This window comes from Pecten maximus, chromosome 15 (genome assembly GCF_902652985.1).
Source record: "Pecten maximus chromosome 15, xPecMax1.1, whole genome shotgun sequence".
Lineage (NCBI taxonomy): Eukaryota > Metazoa > Mollusca > Bivalvia > Pectinida > Pectinidae > Pecten > Pecten maximus.
This window is the reverse complement of record NC_047029.1, coordinates 14,062,913-14,090,223: the sequence shown is the minus strand read 5'-3', so window position 1 is coordinate 14,090,223 and position 27,311 is coordinate 14,062,913. Positions and strand designations below refer to the sequence as shown.

Genomic DNA, 27,311 nt, shown 5'->3' with positions numbered 1-27,311 from the left:
GTAGGCAAAACGAAAGTAATAACTGACAGCGTCACAGATATGTTTGAATGAAAGGGTGTTTCCAAATACGATTTAAGCGTTTTTGCGACGTATCGTCAGGATTGGTTTTTGACAGAAACTAAAATAGATCTCCACTAGAAATTTCCTTAGTCTTCTTCGTCACGAGTACGGAACTAATTGAATCAATGTAACTACAGAGGTAAATGTTGGTAAATATGTTTTGATTGATTTAATTAAGATACTCTACATCTGCATATTTCACTGTTCTGTCTGGTGTCAATAATGTAACCATAAACTTGTACCACAAGGATAGCTGATATGTTTGAGGACAATAAAAGTATTGCTGGCTAATTCTATCATATATATGACAATACATGTCACTGTGATCACTTCAAACAGTCAAATGTAACATTATGTACAAATGTAACTTTAACATGTTTAAATCATATTTATTGCATTCAAAATTATTTTATCACATTAAAATTTATCAATTAAACCAGTCAGACAAGTCCACATGTGTTCGTAACAAGTTAAATTACTATGTTACATATATATATATATATATGCAGTTTTAGCAAACTAACTCTGTTATCTTATGATTAACTATACATGTATATAACTTTTGAATGCCAGAGAGGTCACTGTTGATGCTATATCTGTGTTTACAGGCCCGGTGACCTGTATGGCCTCCCAATATCAATCAGCCATCACTCGACAAGAGGAAAGGGATCACAGACTGGCCATCCTAATACAGCAACAGGAAACTTTAGTAGCACGTCAACTGAGCACAAAGCCTGGTACATACTTTTTATCAGTAATTCACACATGGTAAATGCATATGATCAACAAGATTTCAACACGAATACATTGTCTGTTTTTATATTGATTGATGTAACTATATAATGTGTAAAGAAAAAACCACTATATAATGTGTAAAGAAAAAACACTGTATAATGTGTAAAGAAAAAACACTGTATAATGTGTAAAGAAAAAACACTGTATAATGTGTAAAGAAAAAACACTGTATAATGTGTAAAGAAAAAACACTGTATAATGTGTAAAGAAAAAACACTGTATAATGTGTAAAGAAAAAACACTGTATAATGTGTAAAGAAAAAACACTGTATAATGTGTAAAGAAAAAAACACTGTATAATGTGTAAAGAAAAAAACACTATATAATGTGTAAAGAAAAAAACACTATATAATGTGTAAAGAAAAAAACACTATATAATGTGTAAAGAAAAAAACACTATATAATGTGTAAAGAAAAAAACACTATATAATGTGTAAAGAAAAAAACACTATATAATGTGTAAAGAAAAAAAACACTATATAATGTGTAAAGAAAAAAACACTATATAATGTGTAAAGAAAAAAACACTATATAATGTGTAAAGAAAAAAACACTATATAATGTGTAAAGAAAAAAACACTATATAATGTGTAAAGAAAAAACCACTATATAATGTGTAAAGAAAAAACCACTATATAATGTGTAAAGAAAAAACCACTATATAATGTGTAAAGAAAAAAACACTATATAATGTGTAAAGAAAAAAACACTATATAATGTGTAAAGAAAAAAACACTATATAATGTGTAAAGAAAAAAACACTATATAATGTGTAAAGAAAAAAACACTATATAATGTGTAAAGAAAAAAACACTATATAATGTGTAAAGAAAAAAACACTATATAATGTGTAAAGAAAAAAACACTATATAATGTGTAATGAGAAAAAAACAGATGAAACTTTCGTTTACCTTGTGAGAAATGAGTTTTTAGCTTAGTCCAGCGTCCATCCGTCCATCGGTCAATCCATCACTCATATTTGACTGGAGGCACAGATAGGTATTCATAATTGTACAAATGGTGGTGCTAACCTTCCCGGGGGTCTGAGGGGCAGGGCTAAAAGGGGCCAATTTGCCTATACATTTATTTAAATGACTTCTTCTCTGAAAACTAAGCAATGGATGTCGCTCATATTTTACTAGAAGCACCCCTATGGGGTACTTGTTGGTATTCAAAATTGTACAGATTGTGGGATTGACCTTCCTGGAGGCATGAGGGGTGGGGCCAGAGAGATGGCCATTTGGCAATATTTACATTAACGACTTCCCTGGACCTAAGCAATGTATGACATTTATATTTCAGTGGTAACATCCTTAGGTGGCTGAGATTCAATTTTTTACAAATGATGGGGCTGACACTCCCGGAGGCTTGAGGGGCAGGGCCAAAAGGGGTCAATTTGTCTATATTCCTATAAACAACTAATTCTTTGGAAGTAAGCAATGGATACACAAACCCTAGGGAGTGGGGATTCAAAAAGCTACAAATGGTCAAGCTGACCCCCTGGGGTCTGAGGAGGGGGGCAAAAAGGGAGCAATTTGGCTAATATTGCTATAAATGACTTTTTGTGTTTTTGAAACCGTTGATATTCCCACCCCATAACCATATAAAGCATGCTGGGCATAAAGAGATAATACCATCAGTTTGTAAAAGTAGGCCCCTGGGGTCTTTCCCCACACCTAGGGACTTAGTTACTTTGGTATATCTTTGAAACCATTTAGATCAATCCCAACCTATAACCATTTAGAGCATTGTTGGGCATAAAGATATAAACACTCTCATGATGTAAAAATAGGCCCCAGGGTCTTTCCCCACCCCTAGGGACTTACTTTCTTGGTTATATGGTTATACCTTGAAACCATTGAGATCTCCACCCCATAACCATATATATATATAACATTGCTGGGCAGCAAGAGATAAACACAATCCTGATGTAAAAATAGGCCCAGGGGTCTTTCCCAACACCCCAGGGACTTGGTTTCCTTGCCTAAATATCTTTGAAATGGTTTAGATTTCCAACCTATAACCATATATATTATATCTGGGCATCAAGACATAAAAAAAATATCCTGGGGGTTTTCCCCGCCCCTATAGATTTATAATAAGTTCCTTTGTGGTACCCATAACCATATATAGCATTGCTAGACATAAAGTGATAAACACAATAATGCTGTAAAAACATTCCCTTTCACAACCCCTTGGGAGTCTGAACCTCATTTCTGAGTTTTATCTTTGAAGCAGTTGAGATCCCTTCCTCATAACCATATATAGCATGGCTTGACATCAACAAATAAATTAAAGCTGTTAACAAATTGAACATGAACATATTTTGATGTTTGATCAAATCCAGCCAGGTGAGCAAAACAGTCCTACTGGGCGTCTTGTTTGTATGTTGTCAATATAATTCATAATGTTCAGAACAACACAAATGATGAGACATGGGGATTTTCAGTTGAAATTCTTTATTTCAGACTTTTACAAAATGTTTGAAAAAGTGTTATTTCAGACCTGTTTTTACTCTGAGTTGATCTCATCCCAGAATAATGATGTCATATTGATGATGTCATACCGGTAATATCAATTAAATATGTCTTGAGATAAATTTTTGTTTGACATCGAATTCAACGACCTCAACTGTACTTATCCTGATATAAGAAACAAACATGATTACTTGGGATTAAAATATACTATTTCTTGTTTATCACCAGGAAGTCATCATATAGATCAACACATTGATGCAGCCATCAGAAATAGTCTTTTAAGCTCCTCCAGCAACACTCAGTCAGAGGATTTAGAGACTGATGGACTATCTACAGGTCAAAGGTCATCTCTAGATCCATTGCTGACATCATTTCCATTAACTGGAACAAACTCATTACCTCAGGTCAAAGGTCAATCTGTTCCCTTGATGTCGTCAAGAAGAGCAAGGCGTTTTGACCCGTTGGATAGTTCTCATTGTGATAATCATGTGATGGGGTTATCAGATGAGCATACAGTATTGAGACAAACATCGCCTGTAGATGGCACTGCTAGTTATTTGTCGGATCCTGATAGCTCTGATCAAAGTGACGAAGATGAACATTTCAATGAAATTAGAAATACAGTGCCCTCAAATTTCAATGAAAATGAAAGGACTTTGTCAGCTGGTGATGAACAAAACTTAGAAATTCAAGGTGCTTCAAATTACTTAGAACGACGGAGAAGTTTCGGGAATGAAGATGAAGATGAAATTTCTAGAGAAATTGAAGAGTTAATGAATATAGGTGCTATAAGTAAGTCAGAGGCAGAATCAATTCAGGAAAGTCAACAACGAAAGTTTAGGTTAAATAATATGACAAAATGGCAGAGGAATAATGAGGATGAGGAGATGAGACCGTTTGTCTTTGATACGGATGGAATTCCTATTAACTGGACAGATGAAGGAGAATTGACCAATCAGAGACAAGGACAATCCATGGATGTTAGACTTGTTGAGTTGCAGCCAGGTCAAATAGAATATGATAAAATTGATGATGAATTCAAGGAAACTGGTATAGAAATCACAAAAATAGAAAGGATTCAAAACACATATTTATTAGATAGATTTAAGGCGGAGATGGAAAGCACAGCAAGACGAAGACATTCAGGTAAGACCGGTGTTTTCTGCTCCGTAATAAGAGTGTATGCTATCTTGGTCATTGAGTACCTCACTTATAAAAAGAGAAATAATACTTCGCAGATTATTTTTGTGAATGGACATAATTGACAACATAAATTAAGATGCTTACATATATATTACTTATGTTTACTGGACAAACCCTGGGTAACTGTGCAGTATACCAGTGTAGCTTATACATTTTGTACACTGTAACTGAAAAACAGCTATTAGAGAATTGAAAAAATCATGAAAATGAATGATGTCTTTCCAATAATGAGTTTATTTTCTTCTTTTACTTTTCATAAAATGTTGTGGTCATGCTTACTATTTGAATTATGATACCCATAAAAACTTTTGATTGAGTAATTTATTTTTCAAACATTTATTTCACAAAGTTTTGAATTAGTACAATTGCACTTGTCATTGATGAAATAGCAATGCTTTCAAAGCTAGGCTTCAAAAATAATCACTGAAAAATATTTGTTGTACCATGTTTAGGATTTGATTTAAACATACGATACCTATACCATGGTACAAAGGCTGACAAGGATCGTATCGGTGAGGAGGGATTGGATCAGAGACTAAGTCGAATGGGGTATTTCGGTAAAGGTATCTACTTTAGGTAAGTCACGTTAGGTTTCAGACAACAAAACCAAAACTCTTATTTGGAGATTTGGACAAAGAAATGCTTGGCACTGTTAAGATATCAAATCTGACAGTGCAAGTTAAAAAGCTTTCAATTGAGATTTAAAAAAAAGATTCATGAAAATTCAGTTTTCAGAAATTGTTTCTGAGATATACCCCTATGATTACAGTATGTTCTGTTTTTGTGTCTGAGATATCCCCCTATGATTACAGTGTGTTCTGTTCTTGTTTCTGAGATATCCCCCTATGATTACAGTATGTTCTGTTCTTGTTTCTGAGATATCCCCCTATGATTACAGTATGTTCTGTTCTTGTTTCTGAGATATCCCCCTATGATTACAGTGTGTTCTGTTCTTGTTTCTGAGATATCCCCCTATGATTACAGTATGTTCTGTTCTTGTTTCTGAGATATCCCCCTATGATTACAGTGTGTTCTGTTTTTGTTTCTGAGATATCCCCCTATGATTACAGTATGTTCTGTTCTTGTTTCTGAGATATCCCCCTATGATTACAGTATGTTCTGTTCTTGTTTCTGAGATATCCCCCTATGATTACAGTATGTTCTGTTCTTGTTTCTGAGATATCCCCCTATGATTACAGTATGTTATGTTCTTGTTTCTGAGATATCCCCCTATGATTACAGTATGTTCTGTTCTTGTTTCTGAGATATCCCCCTATGAGTACAGTATGTTCTGTTCTTGTTTCTGAGATACCCCCTATGATTACAGTATGTTCTGTTCTTGTTTCTGAGATATCCCCTATGATTACAGTGTGTTCTGTTTTTGTTTCTGAGATATCCCCCTATGATTACAGTATGTTCTGTTTTTGTTTCTGAGATATCCCCCCTATGATTACAGTGTGATCTGTTCTTGTTTCTGAGATATCCCCCTATGATTACATTATGTTCTGTTCTTGTTTCTGAGATATCCCCCTATGATTACAGTATGTTCTGTTCTTGTTTCTGAGATATCCCCCTATGATTACAATATGTTCTGTTTTTGTTTCTGAGATATCCCTATGATTACAGTATGTTCTGTTCTTGTTTCTGAGATATCCCCCTATGATTACAGTATGTTCTGTTCTTGTTTCTGAGATATCCCCCTATGATTACAATATGTTCTGTTTTTGTTTCTGAGATATCCCCCTATGATTACAGTATGTTCTGTTCTTGTTTCTGAGATATCCTTCTATGATTACAATATGTTCTGTTTTTGTTTCTGAGATATCCCCCCTATGATTACAGTATGTTCTGTTCTTGTTTCTGAGATATCCTTCTATGATTACAGTATGTTCTGTTTTTGTTTCTGAGATATCCCCCTATGATCACAGTATGTTCTGTTCTTGTTTCTGAGATATCCCCTTATGATTACAGTGTGTTCTGTTTTTGTTTCTGAGATATCCCCCTATGATTACAGTATGTTTTGATCTTGTTTCTGAGATATCCCCCTATGATTTCAGTATGTTCTGTTCTTGTTTCTGAGATATCCCCCTATGATTACAGTATGTTCTGTTTTTGTTTCTGAGATATCCCCCCTATGATTACAGTGTGTTCTGTTCTTGTTTCTGAGATATCCCCCTATGATTACAGTATGTTCTGTTCTTGTTTCTGAGATATCCCCCTATGATTACAGTATGTTCTGTTCTTATTTCTGAGATATCCCTATGATTACAGTATGTTCTGTTCTTGTTTCTGAGATATCCTTCTATGATTACAGTATGTTCTGTTTTTGTTTCTGAGATAACCCCCTATGATCACAGTATGTTCTGTTCTTGTTTCTGAGATATCCCCTTATGATTACAGTGTGTTCTGTTTTTGTTTCTGAGATATCCCCCTATGATTACAGTATGTTTTGATCTTGTTTCTGAGATATCCCCCTATGATTACAGTATGTTCTGTTCTTGTTTCTGAGATATCCCCCTATGATTACAGTATGTTCTGTTTTTGTTTCTGAGATATCCCCCCTATGATTACAGTGTGTTCTGTTCTTGTTTCTGAGATATCCCCCTATGATTACAGTATGTTCTGTTCTTGTTTCTGAGATATCCCCCTATGATTACAGTATGTTCTGTTCTTGTTTCTGAGATATCCCTATGATTACAGTATGTTCTGTTCTTGTTTCTTAGATATCCCCCTATGATTACAGTATGTTCTGTTCTTGTTTCTGAGATATCCCCCTATGATGACAATATGTTCTGTTCTTGTTTCTGAGATATCCCCCTATGATTACAGTATGTTCTGTTCTTGTTTCTGAGATATCCCCCTATGATTACAGTATGTTCTGTTCTTGTTTCTGAGATATCCCCTATGATTACAGTGTGTTCTGTTTTTGTTTCTGAGATATCCCCCTATGATTACAGTATGTTCTGTTCTTGTTTCTGAGATATCTCCTATGATGACAATATGTTCTGTTCTTTGTATCTAAAGAAGTGCAGACATTTTAGTTTTTTCTCTACTTGGAGGCAAATAACTTTATCCGACTTCTTAAATAAGCATTAACAATCCACACTACATTGTTTGAAAATACATGTATTAAATAACTTGCCATGAAAGAAAAAAATCTGAATATTAAAAAAAATTGCAAGGTCCTATTTTGGGTGTTGCGGTATTGCATTTTAGTTGAATATCTTTGTAAGCAAGAATGTGTAAAAATAGTCCATTTCCAGTTATATCAATTAGATAACGAGTGTTTGTCAATCTATGTATACTTTCGGGTCAAAAGTTTTTCCGCACAACCTAATTTTGCTACAATTTCTTTGTATTCCAACCTTTTCTTAATCACTTGCCCTGCTTTTATTCATGGTTTGTATTTTATTGAAATCGTGTGTTGAAAAAGAAAGATCTAGACTTTTTTTCGTGTAAAATTTTGATGCATACTCCCTCATTGTAGGTAAAAATAAAAAGTACTAAAAATAAAAAACCGTTTCCCATGGCACTATTATCACTCATTAACTTACTAAATCATCATCAAAATTACATTAGAAAAATTCAAATTTATTTTAAAATAAATTTGAATTTCTCAAGTAAATGACAATGAAAAATAATATCAAGCGAAATTGAAATAAAACTTTTTCAGTTTACAGACTTTTGCTAAAACCAGCCCATTAACAAACCCTGACTCAGGCTAAGTCTATAAGCCTGCAATTAACCCTGACTCAGGCTAAATCTATAAGTCTGCAATGACAATAAAACCAGTAGTTCTCCCAGTGACCACCAGCCCCTTCCATGCTTGTGTCCATATATATTGCCGCTGGAGAGGAATTGTCCGAAAGTATTTACCATGAAGGCTCATGAGCCTCTTGTCTTTTAATCACATTTGGAAGTTTTTCAACTTTTACTTTAAGCTTTAAACTTTAAAATTTAAATCAAGAGCCAGCTAGGCAAAAAAGTGTCAAATTGATTGATATTTCAAAAATCTGCTTCTCTAGGCCAAGATATGGTAGAATCAAATTCATTTTACTCCTAGATTTAAGTGTCTTTAAAGAGCTTTACAAAAATTGTGAATTTAGTTACCCTAGAGTCTCCTCCTGGGAAAGGGTTAAAATTTACTTTAGTTTTTTAAGTTAATCACATTTTTGAGCATCGTTTGTTAATATCAAAGCTGGGTTATGATTATAAGTATAGGATGGCAGATTGATTGTATGCACATATTAGCTCTGACTGACCCCTAGGGGCTGGTAGGCAGTACCAAAATGGCTCAAAATGACTGAAATAAATAAAAACTCAGGTGAAAGTTAAGGCACATGGGCCTCTTGTTAATATTTCATTCTTCCTTAACACATATCTCTTAATTTATCTCTTGATTAAATCAAATAGCAAACTATGTCTGAATTAAGGAACCATTGAAGATTGTGAAGCAAACATTTTCTTTTCTTTTACTCTTTTCGCATTTAGTACGCATTCATTAAGCTGTTTATGTTGAATAGCTAGATTGAATATATTGAATATGACACATATCCATATATCCCAGATATACAAGTGGGACTAAAACATATTTAAATTTAGAATTGATTAACTAAACTATGTTTCATTTCTAGTGATAACCCCCTAAAGTGTGTGTATTACACGGAGAACATGGACGGTCTCGGAGACGCATACATCCTCAAGTGCCGCGTCATACTGGGGGACTCAAAGGTAATGATTTCTGTAGCAGTAATTAGCTGAGGAAAAGATTTCTGTTTGACTACTAACATTTATAAAAACAGTGTATTCTTTTACTTCTCTATTCTATTATCAAGTCAGATATACAACACAAAATACAGATACCGTATTTGACCTAATAAGGGCGCAGGGCGAGGGTAATTGACAGTGGGGGGCGCCCTTATTAAGATTAGTTATTCTGAAGTTTTATGAAAGACTATACCTTATAGCAGAATACCCAAGGTTGTGGAAACGGTAAAATATTCAGTCATAAAAATATTCCAGATGAAGATATCTATTCATTATAATAATATTAAGCTTAAACATCACTTGAATACTCCTGTAAACTTGTAAACCATGCCAGCTGATCTTAAGACCAGAGAACGTGTGTTCAAATGGAACTCTTTTGTGTTCTATTTATAGAAACAGGTGATTTCCCAGATCATATCAGACATCGTTTTCTTTGACCTAATAATTGATTTACAATGTCTTTTACTAGCTTTCTGTTCTGAACAAAAGTTATTTATCAACAAGAATGAAGTCTTTACTTTATCTTCAAATAAAGATGGTAAGTTATTATTTGTATGTGTGTTTAGTTTTGGGTGCTCTTTGCACTGATATGTCATCTGTAGCCTGTAGGAATACACAAAATTTGGCGAAAACATGTGTTCCAGTTACTTAATTTGCTGAAGAAAATTGAACACATAAAGTAGCAAAATATTTCACATGAATTATTACTTTTGAACACCATTTTGACACCATTTTGACACTCAGTCAAAGATTTATTTCCTTGAAAAAAGGTAGGGGCGCCCTTATTAGGACAGGCGCCCTTATTAGGTCAAATACGGTATGCGTTTCATTGCAATTATACTGATATAAATGTCGGCCTTGTGATATGATATCAGTGTATTAATTAAGCTATGGGAACCTTTACTTTAAAAAGTAAAAATTGGGTACAAGATCTTTCAGTCAAACAATATGACACAGTTTACATAATTATACTGTATATGGTTCACTTAACGTACATGTTACTATATATAGTGTATATTTTGCGTATATATATGATTCATGCATGGTGATTATCCTTTAATTTGGCAGTGTTTCGCTGAAGGCCAGTATGACACATCTCTGAAACGAGAACCTGAGAAAGAGAATGTTCAACCTGGGATGTGGAGGTTTTATGACTCAGTAGTGGTCAGTAATTCAACAAAACTTCATTATTAATGAATGATTAATTAAATAAGGTTTGAATTTTTTATTTGATTTTTACATGTTTTTTAAACATTTTAGAAAAAAAGTTTCATATCACAGTAATTAAAATGTAACATATAGCCTTAAGGTCACACAATGTAGATGAAATATTTCAATACTTCAATGATGCCTTTTATTTCCACATTATTCCTGCTGCTAATTAACTATCAACTTTCTACCTCTATAATTAAACCTACAGGGCTGTCCGAAGGACTACAATGAGTTTGTAGTGTACGAAAACAGACGTGCCATGATTGAGTACATCATCTCATTCAAAGTTGGGCCGGAAGTAGCAGCTGTCATGCAACAGTTGAACACTGCTTCAGCATTTGTAGGCAAGAAACAAGGTACCATTAATAATTATATCTGACCGGAAGGGTCAGGATGACCTAAATCCATCATGCTTCTTCTGTTGTCTTCCGCCATGCATTGTTCATGAACTCATCATGTTTCAAACATTTTCTCAAGGTTCACTAGTGAAATTCAGCTCAAACTTGTCTGAAATGATCCTGAGATGGCTGCCATCTTGAAAAACATTTTTTCAAAATTTCTTTTCCAGTTTCATTGATGTTATTCAGCTGAAAATATGGTTGTAAGGTACAGTTGAGTATCTTTTCGTAAATGGTATAATAAGAGAATCTAATGATTTAGAAACTATACCTCCTTTAAAGTTCATTCAATATTACTCTATAGTAAACAAAATTTACAAACATTGGAAACAAATGTACCGAAATTTCATAGGTCGTAATGAAGTTGTTTTACCCTCTAGAAAAGAAGATATTGTATTGATTATGTCAAGTAAAACCGACTTGAAATTTGTTCAACAGGTTGTAAAAAAGCCCGTAAACAGTCTAGAAAAATGGAAATCTGTTATAGAAATAGTTGATGATTTTGATTGGCATGACATATATACCAATACATCAACTGTTCAATGGAAACAAAATTACAAACTTTTCAATATGAAATTAATCATAAGATTCTTCCAGTAAATGCTTTGTTAGTGAAAATGAAATCATCTACCAGTAGACTTGGTACATTCTGTAATAGGTAATCAGAAACTTTTAATTAGAACTATTTTTGTTCGTTGCTATTTTTTACAGAGATTATTTGAACAGTTCATGTTTGGTATATAGAACATGATGATATACATCCATGTTATAACTGGAAAGATGTAGATATCATTCCATGGAAATCAAAAGTTTGGAAAGTTATTCAACCATTTTTTAATATTAACGAAACATAACATTTATTGCATTTTTGCCAGTGAAATATAGAAATTTATCAAACTATATATATAAATAAAACTGATATTTTCATTGCAGCGATGAGCAGTGAAAATATAAGTTTTGCAGTGAAAAATATAAGTTTTTCGTTTTTGACCAATCAGAGCGAACCTTTGTATTCACCTCATTGAAACTTGCTGCGATAACAGCAGAAAACGCTTACCAAATTGCGTTTATCAGTTCTTATCAGTCCTTTCAAAATGGCACCGTCAAGTTGACTTGGAGTAACGTCACAAAGAGATGATTAATTATGTTACTGATTCCCGCACTTTTTCACACATTCGATGTTTTAAATTTTGTATTTAAGTACATTGTATATAAAATGTAATAAAAAGAAAATTAAATGGTTTCCCGTGTAATATAACATATATTTCACTCGTATGACAGAATATTTCGATATTTTTCACTCGTGCTTCGCACTTGTGAAAATATCAATATTCTGTCATTAAACGGGAAACCATTCAATATCCTTTATATATTATTGTCACTTGAATGACTCTATGCCAAACATTAGAATATGTAAGACTAGTTTTGCTAAAACTATAAAATTGGAGAGACACATCAGAAAGCAAAAACAAATCTCTACAGCACTCCTGGAATAAATGGGGTATCTTTGAACAGTCTTCGAATAATATTGATTCCTACTTAGAAAAAACAGAGAAAAAAATGTAAAATCTTTTGTATAAAGTATGTTTATTTTCCTTTTGGAAGTAATTTTTATGTATACCATCTTTGGCTCCACTGTGGGGGTAGTCTGATGGTTGGTTAGGATTTGGGAGGATCTCACCTACTTTACCTGCAGCTGGTGTATCATTAGTGTTCAGACATACTAGTATTATCTATCAAACTGAATAAATGCAATATTGGATCTTAAAAGTAGGTACCAGAATGAATAAAGTGTGGGATGAATGAAATAATTACCGGTATGAATTTAATGAATTACAGATTTATAGAATGAATGAATTGCAGAATGAATGAAGTGTGGGATGAATGAATTATGAATTTAATGAATTACAGATTTACAGAATGAATGAAGTGTGGGATGAATGAATTTTGAAATTGATGAATTTCAGATTTACAGAATGAATGAATTAACAGAATGAATGAAGTGTGGTGAATGAGAACCCTCTTGCAAGAGGACGCATACACATATTTGTATACTGATATTGAAACCTTGGCAGAAGTCTACACATATATGATTGTTCTGGGAAATGAAATAATTTGTACCTAAAAAAAGGAAAAAAAAGGAAAACTGGTAGGCATGTTAAGGAAGGGAAATCAGTAAAGTGTTGTTATTTTTTGGCCTTGTAGAAATTTTTACATGGCAACCATTTCAGCCATTTTGTAACATGATTGTGCAATCATGGTCTTCTTCTCAAGTTCCACCAGTAGGATTTACCTCCAACTTTTCTGAAATAATTCTGAAATGGTCCTGACCAAGTGTTGTTATTTTTCGTGTCGGTCTGTTGAAGTCAGATGACCATTAGGGCCTATGGGCTTCTTGTATAAAGAAGATCCCTACAAAGAGTGTTATTGAAACAAGTTTTATCAATGCATCCTTTATTGATTTGTTCAGGAGGGGAAGGTGAACCATTTGATGACAACCATCTTGATCGGATCAGACAGGTGAGAGAAGCAGTTCGTAGAAAACGATGTCAGAACAGAGGGATTACCTACATGGAGCCAAATCAGGTTTGTATATATATATATATACGACTTCCACAATGATCATGTCAGGGTATCGGGCCGACCATCACTGCGCCATTGAAATGGTCTTTTTAGGTCATCTGACCCGAAGGCTCAGGATGACCTATAGTCATCATGCTTCATCCGTCGTCGTGCGCCGTGCGCCGTCAGCCGTGCGTAAACTTTTCACATTTCAATCTTCTTCTCAAGTTCCACCAGTGGGATTAAGCTGAAACTTGTCTGAAATGATACTGAGATGGTCCTGACCAAGTGATGTTATTTTTCGGGTCAGTCCGAAATCCAAGATGGCCGCCATAGCCGCCATCTTGAAAAACACATTTTAAACTTCTTCTCAAGTTCCACCAGTGCTGTTGGGCTGAAACTTGCCAGAAATGATCATGAGATGATCCCGACCAAGTGTTGTTATTTTTCGGGTCGGTCCGAAATCCAAGATGGCCGCCATATCCGCCATCTTGAAAAACACATTTTAAACTTCTTCTAAAGTTGCACCAGTGCTATTGAGCTGAAACTTGCCTGAAATGATCCTGATATGATCCCTACCAAGTGTTGTTATTTTTCGGGTCGGTCCGAAATCCAAGATGGCCACCATAGCCGCCATCTTGAAAAACACATTTAAAACTTCTCAAGTTTCACCAGTGCTATTGAGCTGAAACTTGCCTGAAATGATCCTGATATGATCCCGACCAAGTGTAGTTATTTTTGGGGTCGGTCCGAAATCCAAGATGGCCGCCATAGCCGCCATCTTGAAAAAAACATTTTAAACTTCTTCTCAAGTTTCAACAGTGCTGTTGGGCTGAAACTTGCCAGAAATGATCCTGAGATGATCCCCACCAAGTGTTGTTTTATTTTTCGGGCCGATTTGAAATCCAAGATGGCCGCCATAGCCGCCATCCTGAAAAACACATTTTAAACTTCTTCTCAAGTTCCACTAGTGCTATTGAGCTGAAACTTGCCTGAAATGATCCTGATTTTATCCCAAACAAGTGTTGTTATTTTTCGGGTCGGTCCGAAATCCAAGATGGCCACCATAACCACCATCTTTAAAAACACATCTTAAACTTCTTCTCAAGTTCCACCAGTGCTGTTGGGCTGAAACTTGCCTGAGATGATCCCGACCAAGTGTAGTTATTTTTAGGTCATCTGACCCGAAGGGTCAGGATGACCTATAGTCATCATGCTTCGTCCGTCGTCGTGCGCCGTGCGCCGTCCGCCGTCCGCCGTGCGTAAACTTTTCACATTTCAAACTTCTTCTCAAGTTCCATCAGTGGGATTGAGTTGAAACTTGCCTGAAATGATGCTGGGATGGTCCTGACTAAGTGTTGTTATTTTTCGGGTCAGTCCGAAATCCAAGATGGCCGCCATAGCCGCCATTTTGAAAACACATTTTAAACTTCCTCTCAAGTTCCACCAGAGCTGTTGGGCTGAAACTTGCCTGAAATGATCCTGAGATGATCCCGACCTAGTGTTGTTATTTTTCGGGTCGGTCCGAAATCCAAGATGGCCGCCATAGCCGCCATCTTGAAAAACACATTTTAAACTTCTTCTCAAAATTCACCAATGCTATTGAGCTGAAACTTGCCTGTAATGAATCTGATATGATCCCGACCAAGTGTTGTTATTTTTCGGGTCGGTCGGAAATCCAAGATGGCCTCCATAGCCGCCATCTTGAAAAACACATTTAAACTTCTTCTCCAGTTCCACTGGTGCCATTGAGGTGGAAATTGGTGAGGATGTTAAGGAAGGAGGGCCAACAAAGTGTTGTTAATTTTTCGGCCTTGTAAAAACTTTGACATGGCAGCAATGGCGGCCATTTTGTAACATGATTACGCAATCATGGTTTTCCTGAACAACACCTATTTCAAACTTCTTCTCAAATTCCACCGGTGGGATTCAGCTGTAACTTACCAGAAATTATCCTTAGATGGTCCAGACCAAGTGTTATTATTTATTGGGTCGGTCAGAAATCCAAGATGGCCACCATGGCCAACAGTGCCACTATATACTTGCTACAGAGAATGCATACTACAATAATATAAGGGTTTTAATTTAGAGTCAGATGACCGTTAAGGCCCCTGGGCCTCTTGTTTAGATTGGTCTGAAATCCAAAATGGCCGCCATATCCGCCATCTTAAAAAACAAATTTTAAACTTCTTCTCCAGTTCCACTGGTGCCATTGAGCTGGAAATGGGTGAGGATGTTAAGGAATGAGGGCCAACAAAGTGTTGCTATTTTTTCAGCCTCGTAAAAACTTTGACATAGCAGCAATGGCGGCCTTTTTGTAACATGATTGCGCAATCATGGTTTTCCTGAACAACACCTATTTCAAACTTCTTCTCAAATTCCACCGGTGGGATTCAGCTCTAACTTACCAGAAATTATCCTTAGATGGTCCAGACCAAGTGTTGTTATTTATTGGGTCGGTCAGAAATCCAAGATGGCCACCATGGCTAACAGTGCCACTATATACTTGCTACAGAGAATGCATACTACAATAATATAAGGGTTTTAATTTAGAGTCAGATGACCGTTTAGGCCCCTGGGCCTCTTGTTTAAGGACGCCGATGTGGCGCAGCGGTATAGGCTGCAGGTATTTCTGGCTAGGCGATTGGGTGCCGTAGATCGTGAGTTCGAGGCCCGGTCAGCGCACAAGTCAACAAGTTGTCTTCCTTCGTCATTTGTGTCGCTAAGTTATATATAGACCAAAAAATGTAAGAGATCTGGTGGTGAGCAGCAAATTACATTCATCTGCCTCTGTCGTTACAACAGGCTCCTTCAACACATGCAGCAAAAAAACGTGCAAATTGTGCCCATACACCGAGTCCACAGACACGTTTAAATGTGTAATAAACAACCGTGTTTATCACATTTTACAAACACTGACATGCACATCAGCCAATGTTGTATATCTCCTCTCCTGCAAAAAATGCAAAATGCAGTATGTTGGAGAAACCAGCACAAAGCTCAACATCAGAATCAACAATCACCGTTGCTCCATCAAGCAAAACAGACCAGACTTTCCTGTGGCAAGGCATTTCAATTTACCTAGTCACAGTTGGAAGGATATGCAGGTGGTCGCCATTGATCACTGTCCTACCTGGAATGAAACGAAACGTCGTTCCAGAGAAAGATACTGGATCACCAATCTCGAAACCTGCTACCCTCGGGGTATGAACGAACGTTAAAGACGTCTTCTGGATATACTCTCCATCTGACCATTATATCTGACTATTCATGTAGTTAATTATTCAATTTGTTAAATTTTTCATAATTGCTGTACTTTTTGGGGCATCTATTCATTGTTGCTCTTTGAGACCCACATTTAGTCGCCTCCTGCCATCATGCAACAGCATCTTGGTCCGAGTTGGTCCGAATCGTCTGTTTCCCGTAGCGTCCTGTAGGGACACTTCGGCATTCGTATTTCTTATATTTTCAGTCTTGATAAATATTTGTAGCAGTTTTTCACACCACTCTCTATAATTCTTATGATCTAACACATATTTTTCTAAAGTTTTTCAGACTTTGTACACGATATTTAATCAATCACTGTAGAGACGATAATGCATCATTTTTTATATAAATGCAATGTCGTCCACTAGCAGTGTTTAGGGACGAATCGTCTTTGAACTCTTCGGAATACTTTCACGTGCGGGGGAATTCAAAATATCTCTGCCGTTGGTCGCATAGCGTTCTAGTGTTTGAACATGATGCAGTCACGCTAGTATCCGCCTTCGGCCCACGTTTGCCGAAGGGTTCATTGTGGTTTCTCCAGTTACTAAAACATTATTCTTATTGTATTTTATTGTATTTCCAGTACTTCTTATATATATTATGTGATTGTATTTGTGATTTTTTGTGTTTTGATAAAGGGGCGGATTGCCTCGAAAATTTAACAAACCTTATTGTTTACACTGTTTTAATTACTTCTTTGCCCCATATATATATATTTATATATAGTGTCATCATATTTTAGGATCAAACCTTGACAAAAGTCACGTATCGTTGAACTTTAGAGGTGCATGCTGTCCCACAGAGTAAGCTGGTATCATATTATTAAAATATTCTGAAACTGAAGAGTTTATACTTGACATACCGTATGTCAAGTATAAACTCTTCAGTTTCAGAATATTTTGTTGTGGAGCTGACCGATTCTGCTCCATTGGCTCAGTTAGTTTTAACTGGGGTGGTTTTGTCCTCTCTTTCAAACCACAGCTGGGACTTAGCGCAAATTTCTGACCCACAATCCATATATACAAATGTACATTTCATTTCAACAAATTTTATTGACAAATATGACTGAAGTCAATAGGAAGGATGGAATAACAGGCAAAGCCTATATAAATTCTCTCTGATGGTGGCTATAGAAATAGATTGACATTGTGTAAATTACAGATATTGAATGTTATAAAATACAACAGCCAGAGGGAGATACATAGCTCATTCGTATATCATGATTAAGATTAAGATGTTTACATGTCACACACATTATACAATCACAGCTATTATTTGATTATTAAGAAAATATTATGTCACTAAGATATTGACAGACATTGACCATATGTCACTCAGATATTGACAGACATTGACTATATGTCACTCAGATATTGACAGACATTGACCAAAAGTCCATATACATGTATATACATTATACATGCATATGCACTTAATTGACATAGCTGTCAATACTGTTATTTGAAATTTAATTGGAAACAGATAGTCAGTTTATATATATATATATATACTTCAATGGATAAGTGTATGCTGTAAAACAAAACTGATTAAACAAAGTACAGTGCACTCTGTCCAAACCGGACTCTGTCCAATCCGGATATTTGCCAAAACCGGCAAAATAATTTGGTCCCGAAAATTCCCTTCTTTATTTATAGTAAATAAACTCTGCATAAACCGGACTCTGTCTATTCTGTAATCCGGCCATATATTCCGGCCCCATTCCTTCTGTATACTAGTAAATCTACTCTGTATAAACCGGCGTCGGCCCCATTGATGTTTCCCTGGTAGCGGTAGCTTCAGGGGCTCCCGACGAGTGTTTATACAGTTGTAATTGCCGCACAGGTATATTATCAATTGACCATTAAACGTTACTGTCCAAAGGTGGCTAGGGCTGGATAAACACCTAAACAGTTGTTACGTACAATAAAGAATGCATTTTTGTCAATTTATACCCATAATGTTACGTGTTTGTAAATGTATCGTAATTAAGAAATGTTTCATGCTGGCTGGCTTCCCCTTCGCGGATCTCACTACACGAACGTACCCGGATGAGGAAGTCGGAGATGATGGTGACGACATACCTTTTGTATTACTCCGTTGATATTATCAACAAACATGGATCTCACGGCAGCCGCAAACATTAAGGACCAATTAGAAATTGAGGCTAATTCCTCAGATTGGGAATCTGCACTTGTAGAAAGTGTCAGATCGGTTGATTGTTCGGATTCAGTGGAAGGCCTCTTAAAACAAACAACAATCAGTGATTGTTTTCAACCGATGTAACGTACACATAGTGTCATATTGCCAGTGTTGAATTAAATTATGTTATTCAATTCAAAGTTTGTACATGTATATACATGAATAATGCACAATTACATCTTCTTTGTAATACATGTATATCTTTTTATTATTATTTTTGTTTTTGCATTCAACAACGATATCAAGTAGAATCTCTACAATCCGGAACTCTCTACAAACCAGCTTTATTTTGTGGTCCCAAAGGTGTCCGGTTTAGACAGAGTGCACTGTACAAAACAAACATGCTCAACGGCTGACTCTTAATCCATCCTCATAAGAATAGAATTTACAGAATAGTTGTCAGAGCAGGAAAGGATGTTTTCCTGATTTATTGTGTAGGGTACATTATGTGATACAAAATAAAATCAAAAGCATATATACGGTATATATATCTATAGAGTCATGGCTGATAAGATCATAAAGTGTATGATTCAATATTAAATATTACATGATTTCACAAAGTAGTTAACAGTAAAAATATTCAAAATGGCATACCACGTTAACGGCAAACGTAACTGTAAAACTAAAGACATAAAAATCATTAGAATGACATACTGCATCATACTAAGAATTTTTTTTTGAAAAAGATTGAAAAATGAAGATTTAAAAAAAAAATAGACGAACTTGACCCCTTGGCGACCTTTTTTATTTGACCTCTGACCTTAAACTTAAAACTTAAAACTTAAAAGATAGCCCAGACATTATCTACAAATAATATAATTACATGACGTCTGTATAAAGAATACTTTTTGAGTTATGGCCATTTTAAACTTTTTAGATATGACGTCATAGCATCCATATTGGATTTTTTGACCTACTTAATAATAGATGACCACACCCCTTTGACATATGCCATGTAATGTTAGAGAAATGCCATTGACATAACTCTTACCAGTTTGGCCCAGTTGTCACAAAATCGTGTGCAGAAGAAGAACAATTATTTGGTGAAAAGCCCTAATATGGTGCATATACCTACTATATATTTCAGTCATGTAACTCTCCTTTTCATTTCTCCAGCAAAAAAAGCAACAAGATGACCACATGTGGAACAAACTTCAGATGTTACATGGAGTTAAACCAGCCGAGATCAACACAGAAAAGGTCAGTTCAATAATATAGATGTTACATGGAGTTAAACCAGCCGAGATCAACACAGAAAAGTCAGTTCAATAATATAGATGTTACATGGAGTTAAACCAGCCGAGGTCAACACCTAAAATGTCAGTTAATTAATATAGATGTTACATGGAGTTAAACCACCTGAGGTCAACACCTGAAAGGTCAGTTAATTAATATAGATGTTACATGGAGTTAAACCACCTGAGGTCAACACCTGAAAGGTCAGTTAATTAATATAGATGTTACATGGAGTTAAACCACCTGAGGTCAACACCTGAAAGGTCAGTTAATTAATATAGATGTTACATGGAGTTAAACCACCTGAGGTCAACACCTAAAATGTCAGTTAATTAACACAGATGTTACATGGAGTTAAACCAGCCGAGGTCAACACAGAAAAGTCAGTTAATTAATAAAGATGTTACATGGAGTTAAACCAGCCGAGATCAACACCTAAAATGTCAGTTAATTAATATAGATGTTACATGGAGTTAAACCAGCCGAGGTCAACACCTAAAATGTCAGTTAATTAATAAAGATGTTACATGGAGTTAAACCAGCCGAGATCAACACCTAAAATGTCAGTTAATTAATAAAGATGTTACATGGAGTTAAACCAGCCGAGATCAACACCTAAAATGTCAGTTAATTAATATAGATGTTACATGGAGTTAAACCAGCCGAGGTCAACACCTAAAATGTCAGTTAATTAACACAGATGTTACATGGAGTTAAACCAGCCGAGGTCAACACAGAAAAGTCAGTTCAATAATAAAGATGTTACATGGAGTTAAACCAGCCGAGGTCAACACCTAAAATGTCAGTTAATTAATAAAGATGTTACATGGAGTTAAACCAGCCGAGATCAACACCTAAAATGTCAGTTAATTAATAAAGATGTTACATGGAGTTAAACCAGCCGAGATCAACACCTAAAATGTCAGTTAATTAATATAGATGTTACATGGAGTTAAACCAGCCGAGGTCAACACCTAAAATGTCAGTTAATTAACACAGATGTTACATGGAGTTAAACCAGCCGAGGTCAACACAGAAAAGTCAGTTCAATAATAAAGATGTTACATGGAGTTAAACCAGCCGAGGTCAACACCTAAAATGTCAGTTAATTAATAAAGATGTTACATGGAGTTAAACCAGCCGAGGTCAATTAACACCTAAAATGTCAGTTAATTAACACAGATGTTACATGGAGTTAAACCAGCCGAGGTCAACACCTAAATGGTCAGTTAATTAATAAAGATGTTACATGGAGTTAAACCAGCCGAGGTCAACACAGAAAAGTCAGTTCAATAATATAGATGTTACATGGAGTTAAACCAGCCGAGGTCAACACCTAAAATGTCAGTTAATTAATAAAGATGTTACATGGAGTTAAACCAGCCGAGGTCAATTAACACCTAAAATGTCAGTTAATTAATAGAGAAGTTACATGGAGTTAAACCAGCCGAGATCAACACCTAAATGGTCAGTTAATTAATAAAGATGTTACATGGAGTTAAACCAGCCGAGGTCAACACAGAAAAGTCAGTTCAATAATATAGATGTTACATGGAGTTAAACCAGCCGAGGTCAACACAGAAAAGTCAGTTAATTAATAAAGATGTTACATGGAGTTAAACCAGCCGATGTCAACACCTAAATGGTCAGTTCATTAATATAGATGTTACATGGAGTTAAACCAGCCGAGGTCAACACCTAAAATGTCAGTTCATTAATATAGATGTTACATGGAGTTAAACCAGCCGAGATCAACACCTAAAATGTCAGTTAATATAGTTGTTCATGTTTAAGGATTTAAGTGTATTTCTGGTGGTGATCTTGATCTTCGGATTCAACCACAAAGCAGTACATGAAATGAATGTTGATTACCTCAAGATAATACACAGTGTACAGTAAGACCTCAATATCTTGAAGTAAAACGGGTCATGAAAAAATTTATGAGATAACCCTGAGTATTAGAGGTAACCAAGTACATTTCATTTAGAAATTTTGCTGTTGGAACTGTATTTTTACTTCAAATTAAACAGTATCTTAGAATTATCAGAGTTTGTGATAATGCCACAAATGTAGTTCCAAAGGTCTAGGGATTTCCAGTCAATAGAATAAAGATGAAAAAAGCAATGTGGTACTAATGGTAATAATTTAAAATGGATAATAGAATGATTATTAAAAGGGAAAGTGTGATCACCTTTTTGGACTCAAGTTAACCGATTGACCAATCATAATTACCACAGATTAGCTCTGATTCCATTCTTAAGGACAGCATACTTCTAATCTTCAAGAATTTCTTCAAGTGGGCATTACATGTGTATTCAAAGGAACTGGAATTATGTTTGCAACATAATTTTTTAATTGTGATCTGACAGGAAATAAATGATGTCTATAACAACAGATGAGAGGAAAGTTTTCTGAACTATTGAATTGTCACATTTGATAAATATCTGTTACTGGGAATATTAATCACATATCAAAAGCATTTTATGAAGGGAAGCACACATCATTGATAATTCTTTTACATAATTCCAGGTAATACCAGGAGCTTCAGCATCTGAACCAATTAGGAGTGAATCAGACAATACAAAAATTTACAATACGGACAATTTTGAAATACCTGACGCAGTAACTATGGAATCTTGGGAGGAATTACCTTCACACAGGAGAACTACTTCAGGGGGAGGTAACTATCAACAGGAACCAGATCCTGTGGACCAGGTGATGAGTGGACTTTTACAGGAATTTCTTGGAGTGACAAGTACAGAAGATGTAGGAATGGCAAAATACTACATCACATTGAATGAAATGAATGTCAATGATGCTATACTGAACTATTATAATGATCTGCCATGATTGTATTGTATACTTAGCTTGTGTTTTCTTTCAAATCTTCAATGTCATTTTAGAAAAATTCTTCTGTCGTCCATATGTCCATATACAATCTTTGTTATTGCTATTTCATGAAAAGTACTGGAGTGATATTCCTCAAACCTCAGGCGTTAGAATCCCTTGGTCTCTAGTTATGCTGATTCAATTTAGATTTTTGATCAGAAAAACAAAATGGCTGATAGCTATATAGGTGCATGGCTATCTTGGATTTTGAGAATTGAAGTTTGTTATCGCTATTTCTTTAAAGGTACTGGAGAGATATTCCTCAAAGAAGATCTGTCTGACAAAAAAACAATAAAGTTCATTCAATGGTGGTCACCCAGATCCCTATATATAAACTTACATTTTTAAATGAAAATTAAAAGTATAGCATTCTAGATTTGATTTCTGACTTAAATAAGTCTTCATTCAAACATGATTCTCATAATAACCTAGCTGTTTTTATGTCACCTGCAAAAAGCAGGCGATATTTAGGTACATGTATCACTAAATATCAGCAGAGGTGTCGGCACAAAGTTGCCATGTGATAACTCAAGTTCCTTTGGATGGATCAAACTCAGACTTCTTGCAGATCTTCCTTACCAAAGTGCTTGCTTGGGATTCTGTTTTTGGTTCAAAGGTCAAGGTCAATATTACTAAAAATAGAAAATTTGTTTCCTTGTGATAACTCAAGTCCCTTTGGGCCAATCAAACTCATGCAGTTTTTCCTTACCACAAGTGCTTGTATAGAATTGTTTTTTTTAATGGTTCAAGGGTCAAAGGTCAAGGCCACTGGTACTTTAAATTGAAAATCTGTTTCCTTGCTATAACTCCATCCTATCTCTTATCGCTATCTTTAGCCTATCAAACTCATTTACCAAAATTTCCTGTCTGTATTATTGAATTCTGTATTATTGAATTCCAAGCATACTTGAGAAATGCCCGTCTTTGCACTTGGAAATCAAATTGGACGGTTGGTTTGGTCATAATCACCCATTTCATTTCAACATATTTTATTGGAAAACAATTGGATTGAACATCAGGCTTAAGCCTATATCAAAGTTCCTTCGATTACATATTACATTTATTTCAAATAATTAGTATCTGGTTATCACCCAGCTTGCTTCGTGAGGAACACATCCACCTCTGTGGAATTCTTATCTGGACTTTTTTTCGCTTCAACTTGCTACTTCAGTTTAGGGTGGCGTTGTCATAATGAATTACAGCCCGAGTCTAAATCCTGTGTCAATATTTCATTTCTCACTGGAGTTAGACCCCTTTCACATAAGAAATTTCTGTAATTACCCGTCTTCAGGAATTTTCGCTACTGTTTGCCACATCAAGTTCAAAATTTGTATGTGTCTTTCATTCATGATGGTTTACAGATCAAGTCCAATAATAATACTGGTATTTTTTATTCTGCTGGAGTTTGGGCCCTTTGCACATAGGAAATTCTCATAATTGTTTTCCATATGTTTTTTAACAAATTGCTTGCCATATTTTTAGTTCACTGGGTCTGAGGGAGCTTATGCACTTTGTCTCTATTGATGATCTAGGGAAAAAAACATATCTTATATGTCTATTTCTATGTCTTATCTAACGCTAAATTGACCAAAATTTGTACAACTTCTCCTACCATGTTTATCAAAACCTGAATACCTATACACAGAATACAATAGCTATAATTGTTACTATCTATAGTAAAGTAGCCTATCGCTGATAAGGGGGTTTTAAAGGTTCTCAAATAAACCAAATATATCTAAAATATAAGAAAACCATAAGATATACCTGAAATCAATAAGGATACTGAAAAACGTCTTGACATTTCAGCAACCAGATAGCATTATGTAAACAATGATTATTAACCAATTACTACTTATGTTAATATATACCTATAATTATCCCTGATCGTCGTTAGCTGCTACATAAAATAGGTTATGTAACAGAAGTGGAACATAATATGTAGTAGCTAAAACATGTGAAATATCGTGTTACGCACATTATCATTCTGAATATAAGAGCATATAGCGTTGAGATAATATTCCTATTTTTTCTCGTAAATATCCCAGGGGGGATAAAACAGCACCATCTGTAACAGCAAAAGATTTTTTTCTCAATTGTGAATCCTCATCAGCTTCAACATGGATTAAACAACACAAAAGTTTTGGATATAATTGATGTATTACAGTCACGACAATGGACATGTTCACAGCGTAAATTCTAAGTGACTGAATGTCGAAAAATGTTATTACAGCTTTTTAGGTCACCTGAGACGAAGTCTCAGTTGACCTATTGCAATCGCCTTTTGTCCGGCGTCGTGCGTCGTGCGTCGTGTGTCGTCCGTCGTGCGTCGTAAACAATTTACATTTTCAACTTCTTCTTAAAAACTGCTGAACTAAATTCAATGAAATTTTACAGGAAGCTTCCATGGCTGAGGGTGAACCAAAATTGTGAATTATATGGTCCCCACCCCCCAGGGGCCTGAGGGGCGGGGCCAAAAAGGGTCAAATTGACTAAAACTTCAAAAATCTTCTTCTCTACTCTCAGATAAGGTGGAATCAAACACTCTTCATAGATGAAAGGGTCTTAAGGTGCTTTACCAAAATTGTGAATTTCATGACCCTGGGGTCTCATGTTTGCCCCTGGGGAGGGGGCAAACTTTACTATAGTTTATATAGGGAAATCACATTTTTGACTATTATTTGTTGGATTTGTATTGGAATTCATTCTAACTTGTATCAAATTATCAGCATGGGATGACAGTTTGATGGTATGTACATGTTGGCCCTAGTTGACCCCCAGGGGCTGGTGGGCGGGGCCAAAAAGGGTAAAATTGACAAAAATTTCAAAAATCTTCTTCTCTACTCTCAGATATGGTAGAATCAAATACTCTTCATAGATGGAAGGGTCTTAAGGTGCTTTACCAAAATTGTGAATTTCATGACCCTGGGGTCTCACGTTTGCCCCTGGGGAGGGAGTAAACTTTACTATAGTTTATATAGGGAAATCACATTTTTGACTATTATTTGTTGGATTTGTATTGGAATTCATTCTAACTTGTATCAAATTATCAGCATGGGATGACACTTTGATGGTATGTACATGTTGGCCCTAGTTGATCCCCAGGGGCTGGTGGGCGGGGCCAAAAAGGGTAAAATTTACAAAAATTTCAAAAATTTTCTTCTCTACTCTCAGATATGGTAGAATCAAATACTCTACATAGATGGAAGGATCTTAAGGTGCTTTACCAAAATTGTGAATTTCATGACCCTAGGGTCTCATGTTTGCCCCTGGGGAGGGGGTAAACTTTACTATAGTTTATATAGGGAAATCACATTTTTGACTATTATTTGTTGAATTTTTATTGGAATTCATTCTAACTTCGTTAACATTATCAGCTTGGGATGACAGTTTGATGGTATGTACATGTTGGCCCTGACTGACCCCCAGGGGCTGATGGGCGGGGCCAAAAAGGGTCAAATTAACAGAAATTTTAAAAATCTTCTTCTTACAGCCCAAATAAGGTAGAATTAAATACTCTTCACAGATCGAAGGGTCTTAAGGTGCTTTACCATAATTGTGAATTTCCTAGCCCTTGGGTCTTGCGTTTGCCCCATGGGAGGGGATAAACTTTACTATAGTTATAGGGAAATCACATTTTTGACTATCATTTGTTTTATTTGTTTTGAAATTCATTCTTTCATTCAAATTTACTGAAATATTTTTAAAATCAGGTGACCGTTAAGGCCCATGGGCCTCTTGTTTATTTCATAATCACGTTATCTGTTAATCATAGCTCTGTGCTTCAATATAACTGTTTACTCTTCAGCTTTCAGGATAAATCGCTAAATTGGTAAAATAAACATCAGCTGTTTGAGCAGTGTTATGTACGACATATCTATACCTCAAACTAGACTGGCCCCCTGTCTCTAGATTATTAAAATTATAAATAAAATTGAGCTTTATGATTTTGATCCCTAGGATATGTCTGATTTTCAAGCTAGGGGCAGATAATCTAGTATTAGAATTTAGCTTGGAAATTCTTAAAACAACTTAGGGTCTGGTGGGCAGTCTAGCCTCAAACCACAGGCATCTGGATCGCTTTAGTAATGGTTATAGAAAGAAAATATTAACCCCTACTCTACCATACCAACAAGTTATAACACTTGAAAAGTCAGAAGTGCATGGGTAATGAGCCTTAATTTAATTGAATTTTAGTTAAAGACTGAAATATCAAACTTTGTACCTTGATTTAGAATCCATAAATATC

The 27,311-nt window shown here is 35.4% G+C and overlaps 1 protein-coding gene across 3 annotated transcripts; it reads left to right on the top strand.

Annotated features, from left to right (window-relative positions):
- The first annotated feature begins 109 nt into the window (after positions 1–109).
- LOC117343770 lies at positions 110–25,395 on the top strand. Of its 3 annotated transcripts, none has more exons than XM_033906259.1 (10): positions 110–209; positions 669–797; positions 3,561–4,478; positions 4,988–5,111; positions 9,170–9,266; positions 10,371–10,466; positions 10,723–10,870; positions 13,383–13,498; positions 20,057–20,140; positions 22,706–25,395. In XM_033906259.1, the coding sequence occupies exons 2-10, from the start codon at positions 683–685 to the stop codon at positions 23,024–23,026; spliced, it is 2,019 nt and encodes a 672-aa protein (XP_033762150.1). In that variant the 5' UTR covers positions 110–209; positions 669–682; the 3' UTR covers positions 23,027–25,395. The 3 variants fall into 3 exon arrangements, with proteins under 3 accessions (XP_033762150.1, XP_033762152.1, XP_033762151.1); XM_033906261.1 differs by having other exon boundaries at positions 128–199; XM_033906260.1 differs by lacking the exon at positions 110–209 and having other exon boundaries at positions 572–797.
- The last annotated feature ends 1,916 nt before the right edge of the window (positions 25,396–27,311 follow it).